The following is an 18847-nucleotide window of genomic DNA, read 5'->3' as shown; positions in this document are numbered from 1 at the left end:
CTCCTTCGGTTGATTATCTAACCATTAGCTTAGCTTCTTCTTTCTACACTTTCATCTACTAAACTAACAATCAAACTCGAACCATATATTTACATATTAAATCGTTATCGTCACTATCCTACAGTCATATACTCTTGCTATGTGCTGAGGTGAGCTGATGTTTCTCAAGTCTGAATATTTCACTCCCAACCCATCAAAGTACACCTCACTTGTTCCTCTAACTTGTTTCTCTGGACCGGTTAGATATCTTCTTAGTTGATCAACACTTTGTCCACCTTCCAGTTACAGCCTGTTAAACACATTGTTAAGGTCGGTTTTTGCTGTGAGTTTGAATGGTGTGATTGGATTGAGTTATACACCGAGAAGATGTTCTTCGGGGCAAGTGCAATGTGGTGGAAGACGTGTGGCCATCCTTTTCGTGATAAAACTCAACATGGTTTCAGTATCTGGTCCTTGATTCATCATTACCTCTCTCTCAAAGGTTGTTCAAGCTCTGCTCTTAAACAAGTAATCAATGCATCTTCCTTGCAAAATGAATAAGTCCATCACTCAGATATGAGAAAACCAATGCACAAACCTGAATGTTGAAATGCTTGAAGGTTCTTATAAATTCATAGAGTAGGCATTTCTGATCTTTGACAAGTGATTTAAACGCGTGTGTAAGAACACGATTAAGCCAAGTAAAAGAAACCCGTTACACAAAATGAAGTAAGTCATCATCAATCAATGCATAGTCAAAGCCCAGTATCACAACATTCAAGCTAGAGAAAAAAACACACAAACAAGATTCCAAAGAGATTAAAAAAAAATCCAAAAGCGAGCTTTCAATGATGTTCTAACAAACTCTACAAAAGCTCATTTACATTCCCAACAAACAAGTTTCTTCTACTTCCAACACTAAACCTCTCAAGTCTCAACGTTCGCTCTGTTTCCGGCAAGGATGATGGAGATCTCGAGTCCACGACTGAAGGCCTGGTTGAAGAGTAGACGAGACTGGAACGTCGAGATGAACGGGAACCAGGAGAGGAGAGCAATGGGAGCAAAGATGAGCATCCCCATCGCAGCATCATAAATACGTCCAAACTCGCGGACCGTTTCCCACAACCCAAACAGCTTGATCAACCGCTTCCACGTGATGGCTAAAGACAGTATGGCCCAACCTGTCGGGATGAAGCCGAGTACACATGCAAACATGTCTGGAATGGATAGATCTGTCAACGCAATTGCTAAAGCGATGAGGGCGATGACTACGAGAGAAACCACTCCCTGAAGGAAACGCAGAGCCAGCAGGATGTTGCTGGACTTCCTGGGGCTATACCAGAATAGCTGAAGAGACAATGATACAAATGTTAGCGGATGAGTAGGAAAATATAAAATCAAATCTGGAGATGGAAAGATACAATCGAAAATCTTAGCACATACCTTAAACAGGAGCACAACTGCAACCAACACTATCCAGGAGTAGCCATATAACTGCAAAGCAAAAAAGCAAAATTAACTTTCTTGCAATAATAGTAAGGGGTATTGCATAACAATTTGCAAATACTCGATTAAAGTGAATTAAATACAAGCGAATCAAAAGTCAGCTTTACCGCAAGTGAGGTGTCTTTCGCAGTGAGATTGAGCTTGTACACGACGCCATACTGAAACATGAAGAACCTCAAGCTCAAAATGGTCTCCAGAATCCGTCCTCTTAATGTTTGGATATGCATCTGTGAAGGAACCCATGATATTTACAGAAACTTAAGTGAGGTATAGAGTACAATAGCAAATACCCTAAAGCAGAAAAAATATTGAACAAACCTGTTCTTCCTCCCACCACGACTCCCAACTGAGCTCTCCCTTTACTCCTACTCCACCTTTGTACATCAGCCAACTGACCCAATTATCGAAATCCTCAACGGTCCTAACTCAAGCAGGTGAAATTAAATGTCAATATTGAACACAATTTAAGATGTGGCACCACAGGTAATCAAGTGAATACGAAATGAAATGAAGACCAAACAATAGGAATTATACTTACTTTTGCCATTCGAATCCAGATGGGTTGAAGATGTACGGTGCAAACAGCCAGGAGATTACCAGGAACCAACTGCTGATAGTAAGCAGAACGAACGAGACAGCACCTCCATCCGTATACCCGTAGGCAATGTAGACAATCAGCAGTAGAGCTACTTCAAAACTGGATAGAGAAAGAGGTTAACATCAGTCAGTTCACATTGTAACTGATACTGAACTTTGGAAGCTCTTATTACCATTGTGAACATCAAAGAGCATGCCAGAGGACTTACGCTTTCACAAAATGACTTCTGGAATAGAGTCTGTAATTATCCGCAAACTTGATGTGCTGAACCACAAAGCCTCTGCCAGTAGCTCGATACTGTTGTTAAAACAAAAAAAAAAATGAACACGCGTTTGGAAAAGTTAACAAGCAGAAAGAAGTAAATGTTTATTTTCATGTATACAAGGAAAAATACCTTTGCACCACCATGAAGGATAGTACGTCCAAAGTAATGAGTCCTTGTCCCAAGTGAAAATGTGAAAAAGACCGAGCACAGCTGAAATTGCATCGTAATAAAGCTGAAAATAGCCTGTGACATGAAAAACATTACGCTTCATGAGACTTCAGTTGAAGAGCACGCATTCTGAAAGCTATTTCTGTTTTGTAAGCAAAACAAAACATAGAGAATTGGTCGACCAACCTTCAGTAACCCAAGTTCAAGTATGAAACCCATAACCATAGGAACCGCAGTAAAGACTCCAATCTGGACCAAAAACTGTGCATTGAGCGCAGCATCCAGTGCAGTGTTACCAGAGAGTTTGGCTACTCTTGAGATTGCACGATCAGAACCCGAAAAGGCCTGAAAAGACCAAAAAGTATATCATCTCGAATGAAGTATGTCAAAAGCTTCATGACTATAAGAAGTGACTTAACAAATAAAAGAAACACACAAAAGTGAAATCAGTGCACAGATGCTTTCAATTCTCAAAAGGTGGTAGGCCAAGTACTATGGAGTACCCCACATGTACTAAAGCTTACTACATAGACCAGTACGCTCTATAGAGGACAACAAACAAAAATAACAGTATCGATACTAAAAATTGCAGTAAACAAAAATGTTTTAAGAGATTAAGCATTCGCCACTCTCCACATTGGAGAGAGCAATTACTACTCTCATTTCATAATGAAGAAAAAGGCTCTATGACATACCAGATACACTCTTCCGTAGAGAAACACGTACACAGTAAGGACGGTCATCTGCATCAAAGAGAAAGGTTTTACTACATGTGATAATGAAGGAAACAGAAGTATAGAACGCTAGAGAAGGAAAGTACCATTGTGCAGACATAGAACCCAACCGTTGTGAAGTAGAACGACATCATCCTAAAGAAATCAAACAGCTGCCCAATCCTGTAGACATCCCTACTAAGAACTTGTTCTCCATTTCCACCCGCCACCTTCCCTTCAAATAGGGCAATCTGGTTGAGTCCTACATCTCTTCCTTTACCAACCTACATGAAAGAAGATGTATATAGATCACGTTTTCAGATCTACGGGAGATACTAGTAAAGTAAAAATGTATCAAGTGTAAAAAGTCGTTGACCTGAATGTACTCATGGTGGGTGATATTTCCCTGCCTGAGTGTCGAGTTAAATCCTACGAAATATTACAGAGTTGAGCTCAGTCAGAAATGGTAACACCGAGTGTATTACAAACAATTTGCACACACGTTCAAAATATTACAGTAACGACTCAACATTTATGTAATGAATAAACCTATATACAACGCATACCAGCATATATATCTTCACTGATGTTAATAACACGGGATGCTTTGCTGATCCCACCGCGAGTTATATGAAATACTCTATCGAACACATCTGGATGCCCATAGTGCATTCGAACTCTGCAAAAGATTAGTTTTGCACAGATTAAAACTAAGCTGTCACTAAAAAGTGGAAATAGATTGAATTAAAACAATCCAGTAAACCGGAAACAAGTAATAAAATCACGTTAAAACCGGAATCAAGTAATGGAAACAGATGAGAAGAATGCTATAACAAGTACAAGCTACACAACAAAAGATTTAAAATGAAATATGTTCCTATTGGGCAAGTTAAAAGTCTGAAGCGAGTATACTCACTTAAGTGGATATGCTAAGACACGTTGACCCAGAGTCACAAAACTGGTTTCTTGATTGGACATAAACCACGCCAATGATGAAACACTGCAATATAAATTTAACATCAGTGTAAAGGAGATAAACAATAAAATATTAAACATAACAACTAATTTATCAAGGAGACGACTCCAAACCTTCCCGTGAAAACATGCTCTCTAACGCCCAAAATGGTAGGACGTCGAATTCCATGCTTTCCATGAAACTCTTCAAGTAGATTTCTCATTTTGATTGCCTCCTCGAGATAATTGTCCTGAAGACAAAAATAGGAATATAGTGGATCAGCGAAAAGTGCTACAATATGAACGACGCCAGCATATTGCTGCTACTTAATTTTACCAATCCTTGTTATATGGGAGAAGAAAAGTGACAATTGGCCACGTAATGATGGCCAAAAGCGGAACTTAGGAATCTAAGAAAATGAATATCCTAGCATGTACGACAGGTTTAGCTTAATGCCAATACGACTCTCTCACTCAAACACACAACTTTTACAACGCTAAATTTTCATATTGCTAATGCAATGACAGATAAATGATGAATAACCTGATTCATATCTATGGTCTGGATGGCTTCTCCACGAGTGAAAACGATCGCATGATTTTGATTCTCAGGCTTTCCTTCCCCAAGTTTAGGATCTCCGGGAAGTTTAATTGAATAAATTTCCTGTAGAAAAAGTGAGACTTATTGTATGCTGTATATCATTACCCAGATCAGGAAAATAAGCACTATTGGACCAAAATCACTATTGGTTTTTCGTGCATTTCAACATCTAAAACCATCTTTCCAAATTAACCACTGCAAGCCTCGACAGAAATATCATGTACCTGATCTTTTCCGTGAATGTCAGCTTTTACTAACTTAGAATAGAATTCCTTTTTCCCTTCAACACCAACATCCTCTGAGTGTATGAAAGCGACTCGAAGTGCCTCAAATCTAGTTGTGACAGTAAATATGGATTAATAGAATTTCTGTAAGATGATATCACTAAAAGATGTTCCATTGAAGACTGAATATAAAGATAGCAACTGTATCAAACTCATATATTCACTCATACATAAGAAAAAAAAAATGATTGCAGGTAAAATAGAAAATCTGCAAGGTTCCAGGTCAATCTAGTATCTCGGCAACCAAAGAACAATCAACAGAAAATGGGACGAATTGAAAAACTATTTAGCCGTTCCTATAAGACATTGCACTTTATGACAAAACGAATGATTATAGCCTCAAAATTTATAAACAAATATAAATGATTGGCGGGAAAAAAATAACGCATACCTTTGCAACAAAAGTGCGATATCAGTAGCCTCTGGTTTCTTTTGCTGTTTCTGTTGCCCATAAATTTGACATGACACAACATATGTAAATTTCAGGTCTGCTTGAGCTCGTGCTTCAGGTGATGCTTCAAACCCTCGTGGCATGTTGGTCAGAGAAAAATCATCCACTGTAGAAAAAAAAAGTTGCTGTTACAGAACATGCCTTTCCCATGAAGGTAAAACTGCAACAAAAGTTAGAAATCAAGTACCTCCCAAGCCTCGTCTTTCTAAGAAACTCTGGAGCATCAACGCCCTTCGGTAATACATCATTCCTCGCACTTTATGTCCAGACAAACAAATTTGAATCAGGCATTCAAGCGTGAAACACCAAATTTTCACATTAAAACCCAAACGTAATGAGCTTAATTCTATTTGCGAAACTATATTTGGAGTGATGATTAGCATAGATAGTATCTAACCTGTCCTTGCTAAAGTCTGGCCTCGAAAAGACACCCAAAATCGAAGCTCCAAAGCATCAGTTGCACTTTCTTGAAGATCTGCGTCCCCTGTTGAGTCAGACCTACCAATCCTCTCCAAAAAATTCTCCCATTCATCTATATCCAGAAACAAGAGATCTCAGCTAAAGACTATGGACTAAGAAACGACCTAACACGCCCAGAAGTAGTATCTATTTACCAGGAAATATCTTCTGAAGATAAAAGAGAGTAGATATCCCATCTTCATTCTCACTTCGCAGTTCTGAGGAACTATAGATAACTGTCTCACTGTAGTATGGGGTGAAGACACTGTTCACAGAAACAATTTAAGAAAGCTATATTAATCTATTGGAAACAAAACAAAAGAGGCTAAAATGTAAGGCAAGTGCTACCATACATACCTAAACGGTACCATTTCAGCAACGGGCTTTGCTTGGGGCATATCCATAAATAAAGAATTTGTAAAAAACTCCAATCTTCTCCTAGCTTCAAGATTTTTTGGGACATTAGCAGCAGCATCCTTCACAGTAAGAAGAAGGTGTAGCCGCTTGACCTGCTCTATCTGCAAATATACAAAATAATATTATTGCATAAGACCACAAAATCAGTATTTGGAATGAATTTCCGTCTTGCTTCTTCTCGAGGGGCTTACAATTTCTGGATCTCTAGGCCACTCAATATTAGAAAAGAGACTCCCCTCGTTTCTAGCCCGTGCTAGAATATTCCATGTATCGAGCTGATCCCTGGATGCATACATAAGTGAAACCGTAAGATATTTTCTTCAGGACGGTTTCCAATACAGGTTGATATTTGTGTGAGCAAGTAATCGTTCCAATATACCTCAAATTCTCTGCAAGAAGGTCATGCGTGACCACCTCGTAAAAATCAAACATAGCTTTTGCCGCACCTTTTGCAAGAGCTGGAGTTTCGTTTCGAATCTGGGACATGTCATTTATTCCATAGAGAATGTTCAGCAACCAAAGCAAACACGAGGTGAAACAATTGAAATTCTAACAACCAATAGTATATATACATGTGCAGTTACAATTTGAGTATGATTCTAAAATATCAGATGTAAAGACACTTCTACTAAAAACATATATCCGGTAGTACTTATTGACACAATAAGACCACTCTTACCTACGGCTTAAGCTACCTAAACTCCATGATAGAAGGAAAGATATAATTTAAGAGAAGCTTGTTTCGAACCAATAAGAACTGAAAAAGAGAAGTCAGACCTACCAAGTAGACTAAGAAAATTAAACAGCTTACAATATTTGTAAGAAGGATCATAACTCTTTAAGGAAAAGAAAGAAGTTTTGTTGGATACAAACAAAAACAGAGATGAGAAAGGTAAAGAAAGAGTGTCTAAGCGTGCCCGGGTTCCAGTAGGATCAACAGGGAAAATCTTTCTTCTCCACATTTAGTGCTTATTAAACCAACGTCAGAAAATGAAAAACAGTAAAAACAAAAACTGGTTTGGTACATCCAAGCAGCAAGAGATGATTCAATTTGCATGGATATATCTATGAATTTCTGAAAACGGGATTATCTCACAGAAATTAGAACGTTTGGCATAACTGGCTTAGTACATCCAATATGTTTAAACTTTCAAACAAAAGAGTACTAGCCACAGAATTAAGCCAGAGAAGCGTACCAAAAGCCCAGTTAATGCCGTAAATCTGGAAACGACCAACTGAAGCTTCTTAAGATTCAGAGTTATAGCAAGGGAACCCTCCTGTATACTGTTGCTAATTTCCATAAAAACTCTTTCCACCCTATTACCAGTGTGAAAACGAGGCATAAATTGAAGTGACACAAGTATAATTCCAAAAATATCGATCTGTTGAAAATAAACAAATTGAAAGACTGTACCAACGTCGCCCTACACCATCAACCATGGAATTCAATATGTTCTGAACGCTGTAATAGCACTCCTGAACAGCATACGCCATGTATTCATCGTCGCATATTTGTCTCCAAAGTACACCCTGCGTTTCTGTGCACTCCATGGCTAAATCAATGGCTACCAAAATCTGAGAAAAAAAAAACAGAAGGAATTCAGAATAATTCACACAGGAGAGAACAATATCACACCTGATGAAATTTAAAACAAACTGACCTTACTGCAGAGAAGAAACAAGGGCCACTGGACTAGTCCAAGACTTCCCGTGTTACTGGGTATAGAAAGCAAATCCATCTCCCTATAATCACAGTACTCAAAAGTATAACTTAGAGGCCTTGCAGAAAATGGCAAATAAACGAAAGAACAAGAAAGCAAGAAATATGTATTAACCTGTTGCTTATATAATCTTCCTCTCTTAAGCTTTTTATTATCTCATTCCAAAAAGGGGAAAACATTGCAGCATATGCCTTGTTCATGTCTTGACCATCCTGCAAAACAGTCGGAATATATCATTACCCTGAAAAAACAAGTTATAGACTGGTAATCAACATATAAAATTCCACTACACAAAGGAGGAAGCAATAGACAGAGAAACAGTAAGATAACAGTCAGCGCTATGCACAACTACCAATGAAGTATAAAAAAGGGGGAGGGGTACATTTACGGAAAAGTATTAGGAGAGAACGAAACAGTAGGCAAATAAATTTCCAGATACAATCACAAGTATCACCTACTTTATTTTTCCTATTAAGTACAGAGCTAAAAGCACAAGATAGGAAGGAATGTTCAGTACAGCCAAAACAGTTAGTTTAAACATCTACTTTTTGCGAACACATTATCAGTTCTCACTGTCAACAGATACAAAGCCCAAAAACTCAATAGAAGATTGCTGAGCCAATTTTGGAAGAACTAACAATGGAAGGCATGCAAGAATAGTTCTTAAAACGCCAAGTGATGAGACAAATAGTTAAACTTATTACTAACCTGAGAAGTATGTTGGCCGAATGATACTCTGAAATATAAAATTACAACAGAGTTTAGACCTTGAAGTGAGCCCAACAGAAAAAACTTTGCATAAACTAGTAATCATAAAAATTATTTTTTTAGTGTCAAGGAAATTGTAAACTAGTAATCATAATAGATAACCTTTTTACAACAGGAGAGACAAGGTTCTTGGCAAAAGCTTCTGGAAAACTCTCAAAACGCTTATGAACCATCTCAATGGAGCGTATCTAAAATAGACAAACTGAACATGTTTAGTAAAGGGACCAAGATTTTGAAGAGTAGCACATTTCTTAAAAGAATTCCAGTAGACTAGTATTCAACAGTACCTCGCCTAGACGAGCTTTTGCTCCCATCACACCACCAATGATAGCAGACAAGAGTGTGTACCATATATGAATATCCATAAGATATATCTGGACATTAGTATTCCACAATTAGTAACCTTTAAGCCCACAAGTTTATTAAAAATAACTGACGAAAGAAAACCAGGCCTCAAAGAAAAAAATAACAACGAGATCTTAGACCATCAAACCTCTGAAATTATGAGGAACAGTAAGGTAAATACTCACACACACAACTGGAGCCCACAAGCTAACAATGGTCAGCGCATGATCGTTACCTGCCAATTTTATAATCCGCAGAACCATTGATGTCAGCAACATTTTGAAAGACGGCCAAACGGCATTCAACAACAGGTTCTAGTTAGTATTATAGTTGATCATATACAAAACTAATATTCTTCAGTTGAGGTTCCAGAGGCTCGTGTAGCCAATGAAGCAGGCAAATAGGAGTTAAGTGCATGGCTACCTTACCAGGTTACTGAGTTGTATGTTATGGTTTTTGGTCACATCATATTAAGCCAAGTAACAGCCAGCAAATAATTTTGATCGAGTACCTAAGTATACAAGCACTTACTTTTTGAGACAATATCATGCCATGAATATTCAAACGAAGGAAGATCAATGATCGTCTTGGTGGGTTTAACAAGTGGTTTGATCTGCAACATGAAGAAGGTTTAACCGTCAGTGCATTATCATAGATGCGCTTAGTTAGTTAAATATGTACAGTAGCAAAAATATATAGCTGTAGAAACATCCTTGCCTGGAGAAAGTATGCAAACGTGAACTTGGAGGCCAGGACAATCAACCAAAACGCCACATACCTGAATAATATAGGAAAAAGTTCGAATAAACTCTGGAACCGTGCGTGTAAATACGAAATTTTTCTAAGAGTCCAAATCAGTTGTAACCATCTAAAAGCCACTAAATCATTATGTGCAACCTCACGAATTACATCAGGTGAAACTGGTACACAGACATTCAGGATATCTACTCTCAACAGCCAACTCCCCTACTAACTAATCATATATGCCAATAGTTTATTCGAATTCCAAATCTTATTTCAACTAGCCAGTGAGTACCGAATTCTTTTTGGTAATTATCTATAGTTTGAAAAGGCAGGTATTCAAAACCTGCAATAATCGCTAATGTTCTCAAAGAGGCCACGGCCAACGAAGTAACGTTCCTGAAAGAGAGAAGAAACGTCAACAATGTCCTTACTATTTATGATATCTGAAGTCTTACTGAATGAATACCTGATATATCCACTTGAAAAACTGGAAGAAAGATTGATCTGACATTTCTGACAGAGCATGGCATGCTGGAAGCTTGACTAAAAGTCCAAAGATGAGGCGAACAGCGGCATAACTACCCAATACAAGAATGTATAAGCGGTAGAAGAACTCATCTGAGGTTCGTTTATTTCTTTCCTGCAGAACTTGCCTGCAATAATTTTCTCACAATAGTTCAGCTGTTCTGCATACAAATTTTATCAAGAAAAGATACCTCGAAGTAGACAGATTGGATACGTACACATAAACATATACCACAAATACTGAGCCCAAGCCCCACCAGAAAAACTTAATAAACACCCTGGATATAGCCATTCCTCTTGCCATGCTATAGGCGCCATACATAAGTACAACATCAAGAAAACCTGCATAGATCACAAACAAGTAATGCTCAAAAAACAAGGTACAGTAGAACTTTACAATCTGATTCTGAGTTTTCTAATGGTAACAGAGTCCATCAGAGAATTTTACTTTCAATGAAGTTCATTATAGCATATGTAGCTCCAGCACTGAGCAAGATTTTGAAAGTATCTTTATCGAGATGCTCTTTCCTGAAGGCTATAATCGCCAAAGCCTGAAGAAAGGTAAAATAACAATAATAATTAAGTCGAATTATCAAATTAAGCAGAGAATACTGTTCGTAATTGCCACACCAACCTGGAACATTATAACCATGAAGATCCAAAGTCGGTGAAAACTTCTGAAAAGGTGAAGGTATGTCCGATGCTCAACAAAGCTGCTTTTACCAGTCTATCATTGAATTTCAAAAAAATGGATGTCAAAAGATTTTGTAGACACATGGAAATGAAAGAAGAAGATAGAAGAAGAAGCTGAGACATCTTTGGTAGTGAAAATGAAAATGACTCTTGACAAGTATATGCAGTGCTTTATAATTAAAATGGTTGGAAACTAATTCTCATTGGAGAAATGCCCTATATAGACACAGAAGAGAAAAATAACTCTTAAGCAGAGCAGAACTCATAAAAAATGAAGCCGCATGAACAAGACTCACCCTTTTCCGCCCTTTGGGACCAGTTAGAAATTTTGACTCTGTTTTCATAGGCCAGCTTAACTCAAAGCAGCCAGGCGTCCTGAACATAACAACACAATTAGTCGATACTCCTCGAGATGCGATTATACTAACAAATGTAAAAATATTAGCAAACAACAAACCAAAAGTATTCATTGAAGTCATCATAATTCCGCCATTCAGAATGCGCAGCTTTCCCATTGTTGTTTCGAAGAGTTTCCTACATGAATATCAATTTCAAAACCAAGTTAAGTTCTTGCACGACCATGTAGCATATCCATTAAAACACACCCTTAAATCCACCTTTCAAGTTTCAAAGATAGTATGTTACGAATTCCTCAAAAATATAGAAATAAGATCTAAACTTAAACGAAGTAGGGATGTTCTGCAAACACAGAACCAGAAACACTTGGATACTATGTCAAGAACCTGATTAGTTCTGCTAGGAGATACTACAATAAGCATTATAAGTAATATGGAAGTTTAATACACAATCTTGGATACTAAATATACTTAACAATAACAACATACCAATAACTGAGTGAGAAACCGTCAAAAGAAAGCTAATTAAGAAAAAAAAAAAAGTTATGATGCACAGAAATGATTGTAGTAGCAGGGACTCACCGCTGACATTGCTGCATATATAGGGGAGATAACTCGATCAAGAAATGATACAGAACCATTTTCAATTACGCAACTGTCAGCACGGACAGCTTCTCCGTGATCCAATTTTGCATCCAATTCCTTGGCCATCTAACAAACAAAAGCAACTGCGTGTGAAAAGATCTGTCGTTCCAGGATAAGGGTCCTTTCTAAATTAAATCATGTCAGGCTGGTGCTTTAAAAGAAACTAAGAGCCAGATGCAGAGGGAATCAAATGCTACAGCAGTGCTGACAAATCTCTTCTTGGCTTGGTTGTGTGTGTGTGTGGTTTACAGGAGGAAAAAACAACTATGAACAGCATAACAACACTAACAAAAAAAATAAAAATATATATTCACTAAGCAACTAGAAAACAAAATATGAGTACACTGATAGCGGAAAGTCGGTATGTAATTAACACTAAGATGGTATCTTACATTGTGAAAAATATAGCAGATACACTCTGGAAGAAACCGGACATTAGCAGCTTCACCCCAGATTAGGAAGTACAACGAAACAAGAAACAGCTTCCTGTCCCGGTTAATGGCTTCTAACCTAATAGAGAAACTCAAATTTGATCAAATTACATAAATTAAGCCACCATTTCCATATCAGAACTAGACCAAAAAAATTACTTGTTGTAAACAAGGCGTATCCTCAAGTATTTGCACCACTTGATGTAGTTATCCAAAACCTTCAAGAAAACCTCATTGACTGCTTTCTCATCAATTTTCTACACATAAAGGTGAAGATTTTAAGATGACAATCACTACACCAACGAGACAATCATGACTGTTGTCAAAAAGGAAGAACTCACTGGGTCATTCGGGCTGGGTAAACCGAGCTGAGATTGTGCATTTGAAAGTGTGAGAACCAGATGCTCCCTTTGGTTCCTTACATTATCTTTCTGAGATAATGTTCAATAAATAATAGTGTAAGTGACAAGAATCAACAGCAATCAAGGGAAGATTTTGATACAATAATAACAGTATACCTGAAACCCGAAGATGTACTCCAATAAATCAAACATGTCTGCATCACGTTGTCCGGAAATCTCATAATCATCAGGAAGCTTAGGGAAATGTTCAGTGTATCTAATCGCCTGTATCGCACCACGGACCTAAATAAAGACAAAAGACTCTTTCCTGAGCAAGAAAAACTTGGCAGGTAAAAAAATACTAACAAAAAAATGAAAATAATTGCTTTCATTCTTGTTTGACTCACTTCCGGGAAAACACTTATTGCATTGGTCATGGACTGCGCTTCTAGAGGGACAATATTGTAAGGAGTTAGTTCCGCAGACAAAGTTGCATCAGCTTTTTTAATTCGCCCAAGCTGAAAACATAAACAACTCAGTTAGCTCATATAAGATAAGTATATAAGATGACAACTTCCAATGACTGATCTAATGATATTAGGAAACAATTATAACCATTCAGTAAGATCTTTCGAAAGGCATCACCAAAACAGGAAGCGTGAAGCAGATTAAATTTCTTTAGAATTACAAGAGAAGTACCTCCTCTCTGATAGACCTCCCAACACCATTTGGATCTGCATCTCTACTTAACACCTCTAACACTTCAACTAAGGCCCTCAAAGTGGCAAAGACCTTCCTCATCTTCAAGATCCTATGAAAGAGGGAGAGAGAAAGAAAAAAAGTACTGGTCAGTCAAAAAGGACCCAAAGATTTGTCCCAAAATAAGAAAACCACAAGGATTAAGTAAGCACATACTCCCCAACATTAGACGAAAAAGCAGTTCCTGATTCCCTCCATTTTTGCTCTTCCCTTTGGATATCATCCACTCTATGCCGTCTTTTATAAAGTTGGTAAAACTGCCATAGTCGTTCAATATCACGATCACGGTTTATCGAAGCTCCATCTCTCTTGGCAAGTTTTTGCTGCAAAAGTAAACAAACCCCTTCGATTCAGAACAAGTAATCACACCAATTGACATAACATAGAAAAAAAAACGCAAGAAAGAATGATGTTTCCACCTTAAATCTCACATATAATGGTAGCCAGAGAGTAACAATCATACTAAAACCATAGACTACATGTGACCAAAACCAATACACAAAAAGAACAATTGACAAATATATATACAAGTCAAGAAGATGAAAAATACCTTAATGACTGACATCAAACCAGTTTTGAATTGAAGAACACCTCTACCATCACTGTTAGGGTCCAAGTTCTGCGCCATAGAGTACGCTTGCTCACACACTGCATCACACAAAAGCAGAGTCTAATCAATTTGCAAACAATCACAATCACTTTCTCCTCACTCATTCATCCATCATCTCTTCTCCTTAACAACGCTATACTCTCAAAATCAACGAATCCCACACAAAAAACTTACGGATCCTCGCGACGTTAGGATCTTCGGCCTGAATCTCGTCAGCAGCTTGTAAGATAGCATCGATGTTCGTAGCTCGGCCGAGTGACGGCGGAACGGCTCCGGCGAGTCCGCTGTTGACACGCTCATGGCCTTGGCCTGAATCTCGTAACTGCTCTCTTCTCAAGGTGGCTCGAACCAGCCTATCCCAATTGCTGTAAACCCTAGCCATTCTCGATTCAGAATCAAAAGCTCGGGCCCTAAACTCGCTGAGCCAGCATGGGGGTTGAAAGCTTGAAGAAGCTGAAGGAACGAAAACCCGACCCGGGGTATGCGATTCGAACCCGGATGTGGCGGTATTGTGTCGGATCTGTGAATAAACGAGTCGATGAAGATTCCTTCGTATAGTGGTTTTTCAGAAATAAAAGATGTAAAAAGAAAAAAAAAATAAAAGTGGGTTTGACAGAAGAAAAAGGTGGAGCGAATGAAATTACGGTATTGACCCTACGTTTGAAAATGTAACCGTCAGGGTCGAAACACGGATTGACTACTAAACGCTGTCGTTTTTTCCTTTGTGAAACCGCGTGCTTGATGCTTTTTACACGCTACTTTCTATATGTTGACATTTCAGCCCATGATTACAATATTAATAGGGCTCAATAAATTTACAAAACCCAAAACAAATGGAAACTGAAAACAAAGTCTGTGGGCTTCAAATTGACCTAAAGATTATCAGCAACTAACTACGGTCTTTAGAAGATTAACTTCTACCTCTCAGGCCTAGCTATGGACTTATCGGCCCATTATTAAATACAAGATTCATGGCCGTGTGATATTTAGGGAAAAAAAATATATAAAATTAAAATTCCGACCTGCCGGAATCGAACCAGCGACCTAAAGATTACAGCTACAACTACAGTCTTCCGCTCTACCAACTGAGCTAAGGTCGGGATTAATATTTTCCTGCTATAAATTATATATATCCACTATATATGGAAATTTGTGCTTTCTATGCTTTAACTCATGCAAAACGGTTTAAAAATAATTATAGATTAAGTCTCAAATATAAAATTATTACTAATCTTGTATATCATTTGAACTACTCACATCTTATTCTCTCAACCTATCTGATAAACCATTCAAACAAAATTCACTATTTGCTGATTAACTATAACTACTTCAAAAAGAATAGATTGTATGAATTTTTCTATACTCAATGAAAATAATCAAACAAAAAAATGGAAAGACAGAGATATAGAAAAGGACATTGCTTGAAAGGAGACAATGTCTGTCGAAACTCAAAGACAAGGCTAGCCAACCCACTATAATATGCAGATCTCATCAATGCCCAATGAAATCGTTTCGACGTGAAAGTTCGAAAGCCCTTGGCTTTTTGTTTGTTTCCTGATAATAATGTTTCTAGTATTGTCGATAATATTAGTGTTTCTAATGCTTTTCATTAAAAAAAAAAATGTTTCTAATCCTAAGACCATCTCCAATAGCTTACTCTATTTTTTACTCTAAAATAGAGTAACTCTATAATAGAGTTTGAGTTTGCTCCAATGGTACTCTATTTTAGAGTAGAAAATAGAGTGATGAACAAAAAAAAAAACAAATTACTCTATATTTGGAGTAAATCTATTTTTTACTCTATTATAGAGTGAGAAATAGAGTACAATTGAAGCATTTTTTACTCTAAACTCTAAGGGTTACCATGATGATATATTGATGTTCCACAAATTCCATACGATGGACACTATAGACTAGTGTATTGTTTCTAAGATGTTGTATGATAAAGCCTCTCGGTAGTTTAACAACGTATTCTCTACATAGTACTCTGATTGAGTGTTATTAGATTTCTTACGTCGCAATTAGGAAGCACGTGGGAGAAACAATGTAGAGATAGATTTTTATTAGCTTCGAAAGATTGAATCTAGTTTTCAGCAACATTTTCAATGTCTTTAATAAAAAAAATTCAAATCGTTTTGCGTATCTTAACTTTTAATTAAGAATAAAGTATGCCAATTCCGACAATTATCTATCAGAACATAATTTTAATGGAAGATTAGGGTCAGTTCACTTATGAGATATTTGGATCAAAGTTCAATTAATCTTTGATGATGACAGTACTAACGGGAAATTTGATCTGGTATTTTCTAATGAAACTTGAAATATGGTTTCATGTCATTTGGTCGAGCAAATAGTAAATTTTAGCAGAATTTAAATTCACGACATACTGATTTATGCTTTGTCCCAAGTTTTTTTTTTCTTACCACCATTATAGTAATACTTATGAGCTCACAGTGATGTCCCAAAAAAAAAGAGCTCACAGTACTAGTTTTCGCACGGTTCCTACCTTTGATTATGGCTTACTCTGCCACTCGCATAAATGTCCACGGGAAGACATGGACGGATTCCATCTAAACTGCTTACGATCTATTTTATATCTTTTGTTGGAAAAAAATTAGTTCTTAAGAGAATATGAAAAAATCATAATGAAAAAGAAAATAAAGTTACATTCGAACATCTACAACCACATTTGAAGTTATGAATGAATGTCAACGTTCTCATAAAATACCAAAAGAGGAAAAGAGAAGCATGGGTCAGTAGTGCTTGTGGGCTATTTTTGTTAACGAATGTTTGATGTTTTCAATCGTCTTGTACGCATCTACCAAATTCAGATGGAATACTCCTGCTCATTGTTTAGTCGTATTCAACCATCATTCCATTTATTTATAAATAATACGAAAAATATCACAGAAGATATTGTTTTTTTAATATCATGCGATAAAAATTCATTTGACCAGTGAATAATGTTTTCGGATGTCATTCACAGAAATTTATAAAGTGTATAATCTAAACAATGTATCTACTTACCTATCTAAAAAAATCATGAGAAATATATTTCTGTTTAGGGGACTAATTAATCATTAACGGTGATTCCCAAAACACATATAATTCATTTATTTATATGATTCAATATTTACGATATCTTAATTATATATATATATATATATATATATATATATATATATTCAGGAAGATTTACGGCTGACTTAGATTAAATTTCCAAATTGTTTCCAAGAACTTTACTGATAAAAATAGTATTTTGGAAAAATAATTGTGGAATTTTACTATTTTGAAGTTGCTTCTTTTCTATCTAAGGTTTTTGATTGGTGATTATATATTATTTATTAGAATCCAACTATCAAAATATATTATATATTAGGAGCTTGATCGACAAGTGATGTAGATCTTTTCAATCACAACCATAATTTTTATATAGCACTAAATATCTTCCAATCATTTATGGAGATGTTTTTATAAAGATTTTTTTTGGCTACAAAATGCAAAATATATAGGACACAAATATATTGGTATGAGAAATTTATGAATAAAGTATAATTTAATGAAATTTTGATTAGTAAATCCTTGAAAATTTAAGTATTAATAATTTGAAACTAGTTTATTTAATATAATTTATTTTAAAAATAATTATGGATCATGTTTTATAAAATAAATAGATTAAATTTTAATATAAGTATACATATTTATATTTAGTTATTCACATATAATACATATCAACTTTCTATTTTAAAATCGTTTTTGCCATTTTATATGATTCTGTATTTCTCTGCTTAGCTTAGTTTAATTCCACATAGTCAACTGTCCGGAAAGTAAATGTATAAGCCATATTGAATAATATACTCAAATTAATTGAAATAACCTTTCTAAAAATAAAATAAAAGAAAATCGAATTTATATGAAATTAATATTTTCATCTTGATCAGTTGCAGTCTTACTTGTCATTTTGGTCCTGACATTTATTTCTTTGCAATGCATTTGAAACTTTGTCGATTGTTTTCTCTCGATATTTAATGTGGATCTTTTTGTAAATTGTTATTCTTGAAAAAATCACCACATATATACCTATATGCTTGGTTTCATCATAATTTTCTAAGTACAAATTTTCCAGACGATGATAAACAGTTATATATGCTTGGCTTCATCATATTACTCTCAAAGATTCGATGAAGGCCAGAAATTAAAGAATTGGAACCCTTCTCCAAGAGAAAATAATTGGATTTAGAATTATTGGACCGGATAGTTATTAGTGTTTTTATCTATAAAGATTGAACTAGATAGCCTGAAATTTGTTTATAGCCTGATGATGTAAAAAATAATAGTATGTAATATCAAGCAGTCGTTTGAGATCGGTCGATAATAATTTCGTGACGGTTAAATAAGTTGTTAGCTAAAATATATTTTCCTGTAAATTTTGCATCGCTCTAGCTAATAGCCTTGTACCCTCCATTTTATTGACAATTGATATGTAAATTGCTAAGATAAATCTGATCATGTTA

At 36.1% G+C, this 18847-nt stretch overlaps 1 protein-coding gene and 1 non-coding gene across 2 annotated transcripts; both read right to left on the bottom strand.

Moving 5' to 3' along the window:
• Positions 1–694: 694 nt before the first annotated feature.
• Positions 695–14919, bottom strand: LOC103867250 (callose synthase 10). The gene is made up of 50 exons (XM_009145304.3): positions 14508–14919; positions 14274–14371; positions 13880–14046; positions 13664–13775; positions 13372–13482; positions 13142–13267; positions 12965–13054; positions 12783–12880; positions 12585–12702; positions 12130–12258; positions 11649–11725; positions 11488–11566; positions 11133–11225; positions 10947–11049; positions 10717–10840; positions 10440–10626; positions 10317–10369; positions 9947–10007; positions 9761–9842; positions 9415–9464; positions 9172–9258; positions 8987–9072; positions 8825–8852; positions 8231–8328; positions 8057–8138; positions 7810–7970; positions 7592–7712; positions 6775–6872; positions 6587–6677; positions 6336–6496; positions 6134–6243; positions 5917–6051; positions 5707–5775; positions 5460–5625; positions 5009–5117; positions 4728–4847; positions 4319–4434; positions 4146–4229; positions 3796–3908; positions 3606–3658; positions 3337–3513; positions 3212–3259; positions 2703–2861; positions 2478–2591; positions 2292–2380; positions 2024–2182; positions 1804–1906; positions 1593–1712; positions 1423–1473; positions 695–1326 (listed from the first exon to the last, which is right to left on the bottom strand). Exons 1-50 carry the CDS (start codon positions 14713–14715, stop codon positions 907–909), a joined length of 5694 nt encoding a protein of 1897 aa, XP_009143552.2. The 5' UTR covers positions 14716–14919; the 3' UTR covers positions 695–906.
• A 430-nt stretch (positions 14920–15349) lies between these two features.
• TRNAY-GUA lies at positions 15350–15433 on the bottom strand. The gene is given in 2 exon segments: positions 15350–15385; positions 15397–15433. It is a non-coding gene; the product is annotated as a tRNA-Tyr (tRNA).
• Between the last annotated feature and the right edge of the window lie 3414 nt (positions 15434–18847).

The sequence above is a fragment of the Brassica rapa genome, chromosome A05 (assembly GCF_000309985.2).
Source record: "Brassica rapa cultivar Chiifu-401-42 chromosome A05, CAAS_Brap_v3.01, whole genome shotgun sequence".
Classification (NCBI taxonomy): Eukaryota; Viridiplantae; Streptophyta; class Magnoliopsida; order Brassicales; family Brassicaceae; genus Brassica; species Brassica rapa.
The sequence above is the reverse complement of the archived record's forward strand: the minus strand, read 5'-3'. Positions and strand labels throughout refer to the sequence as shown.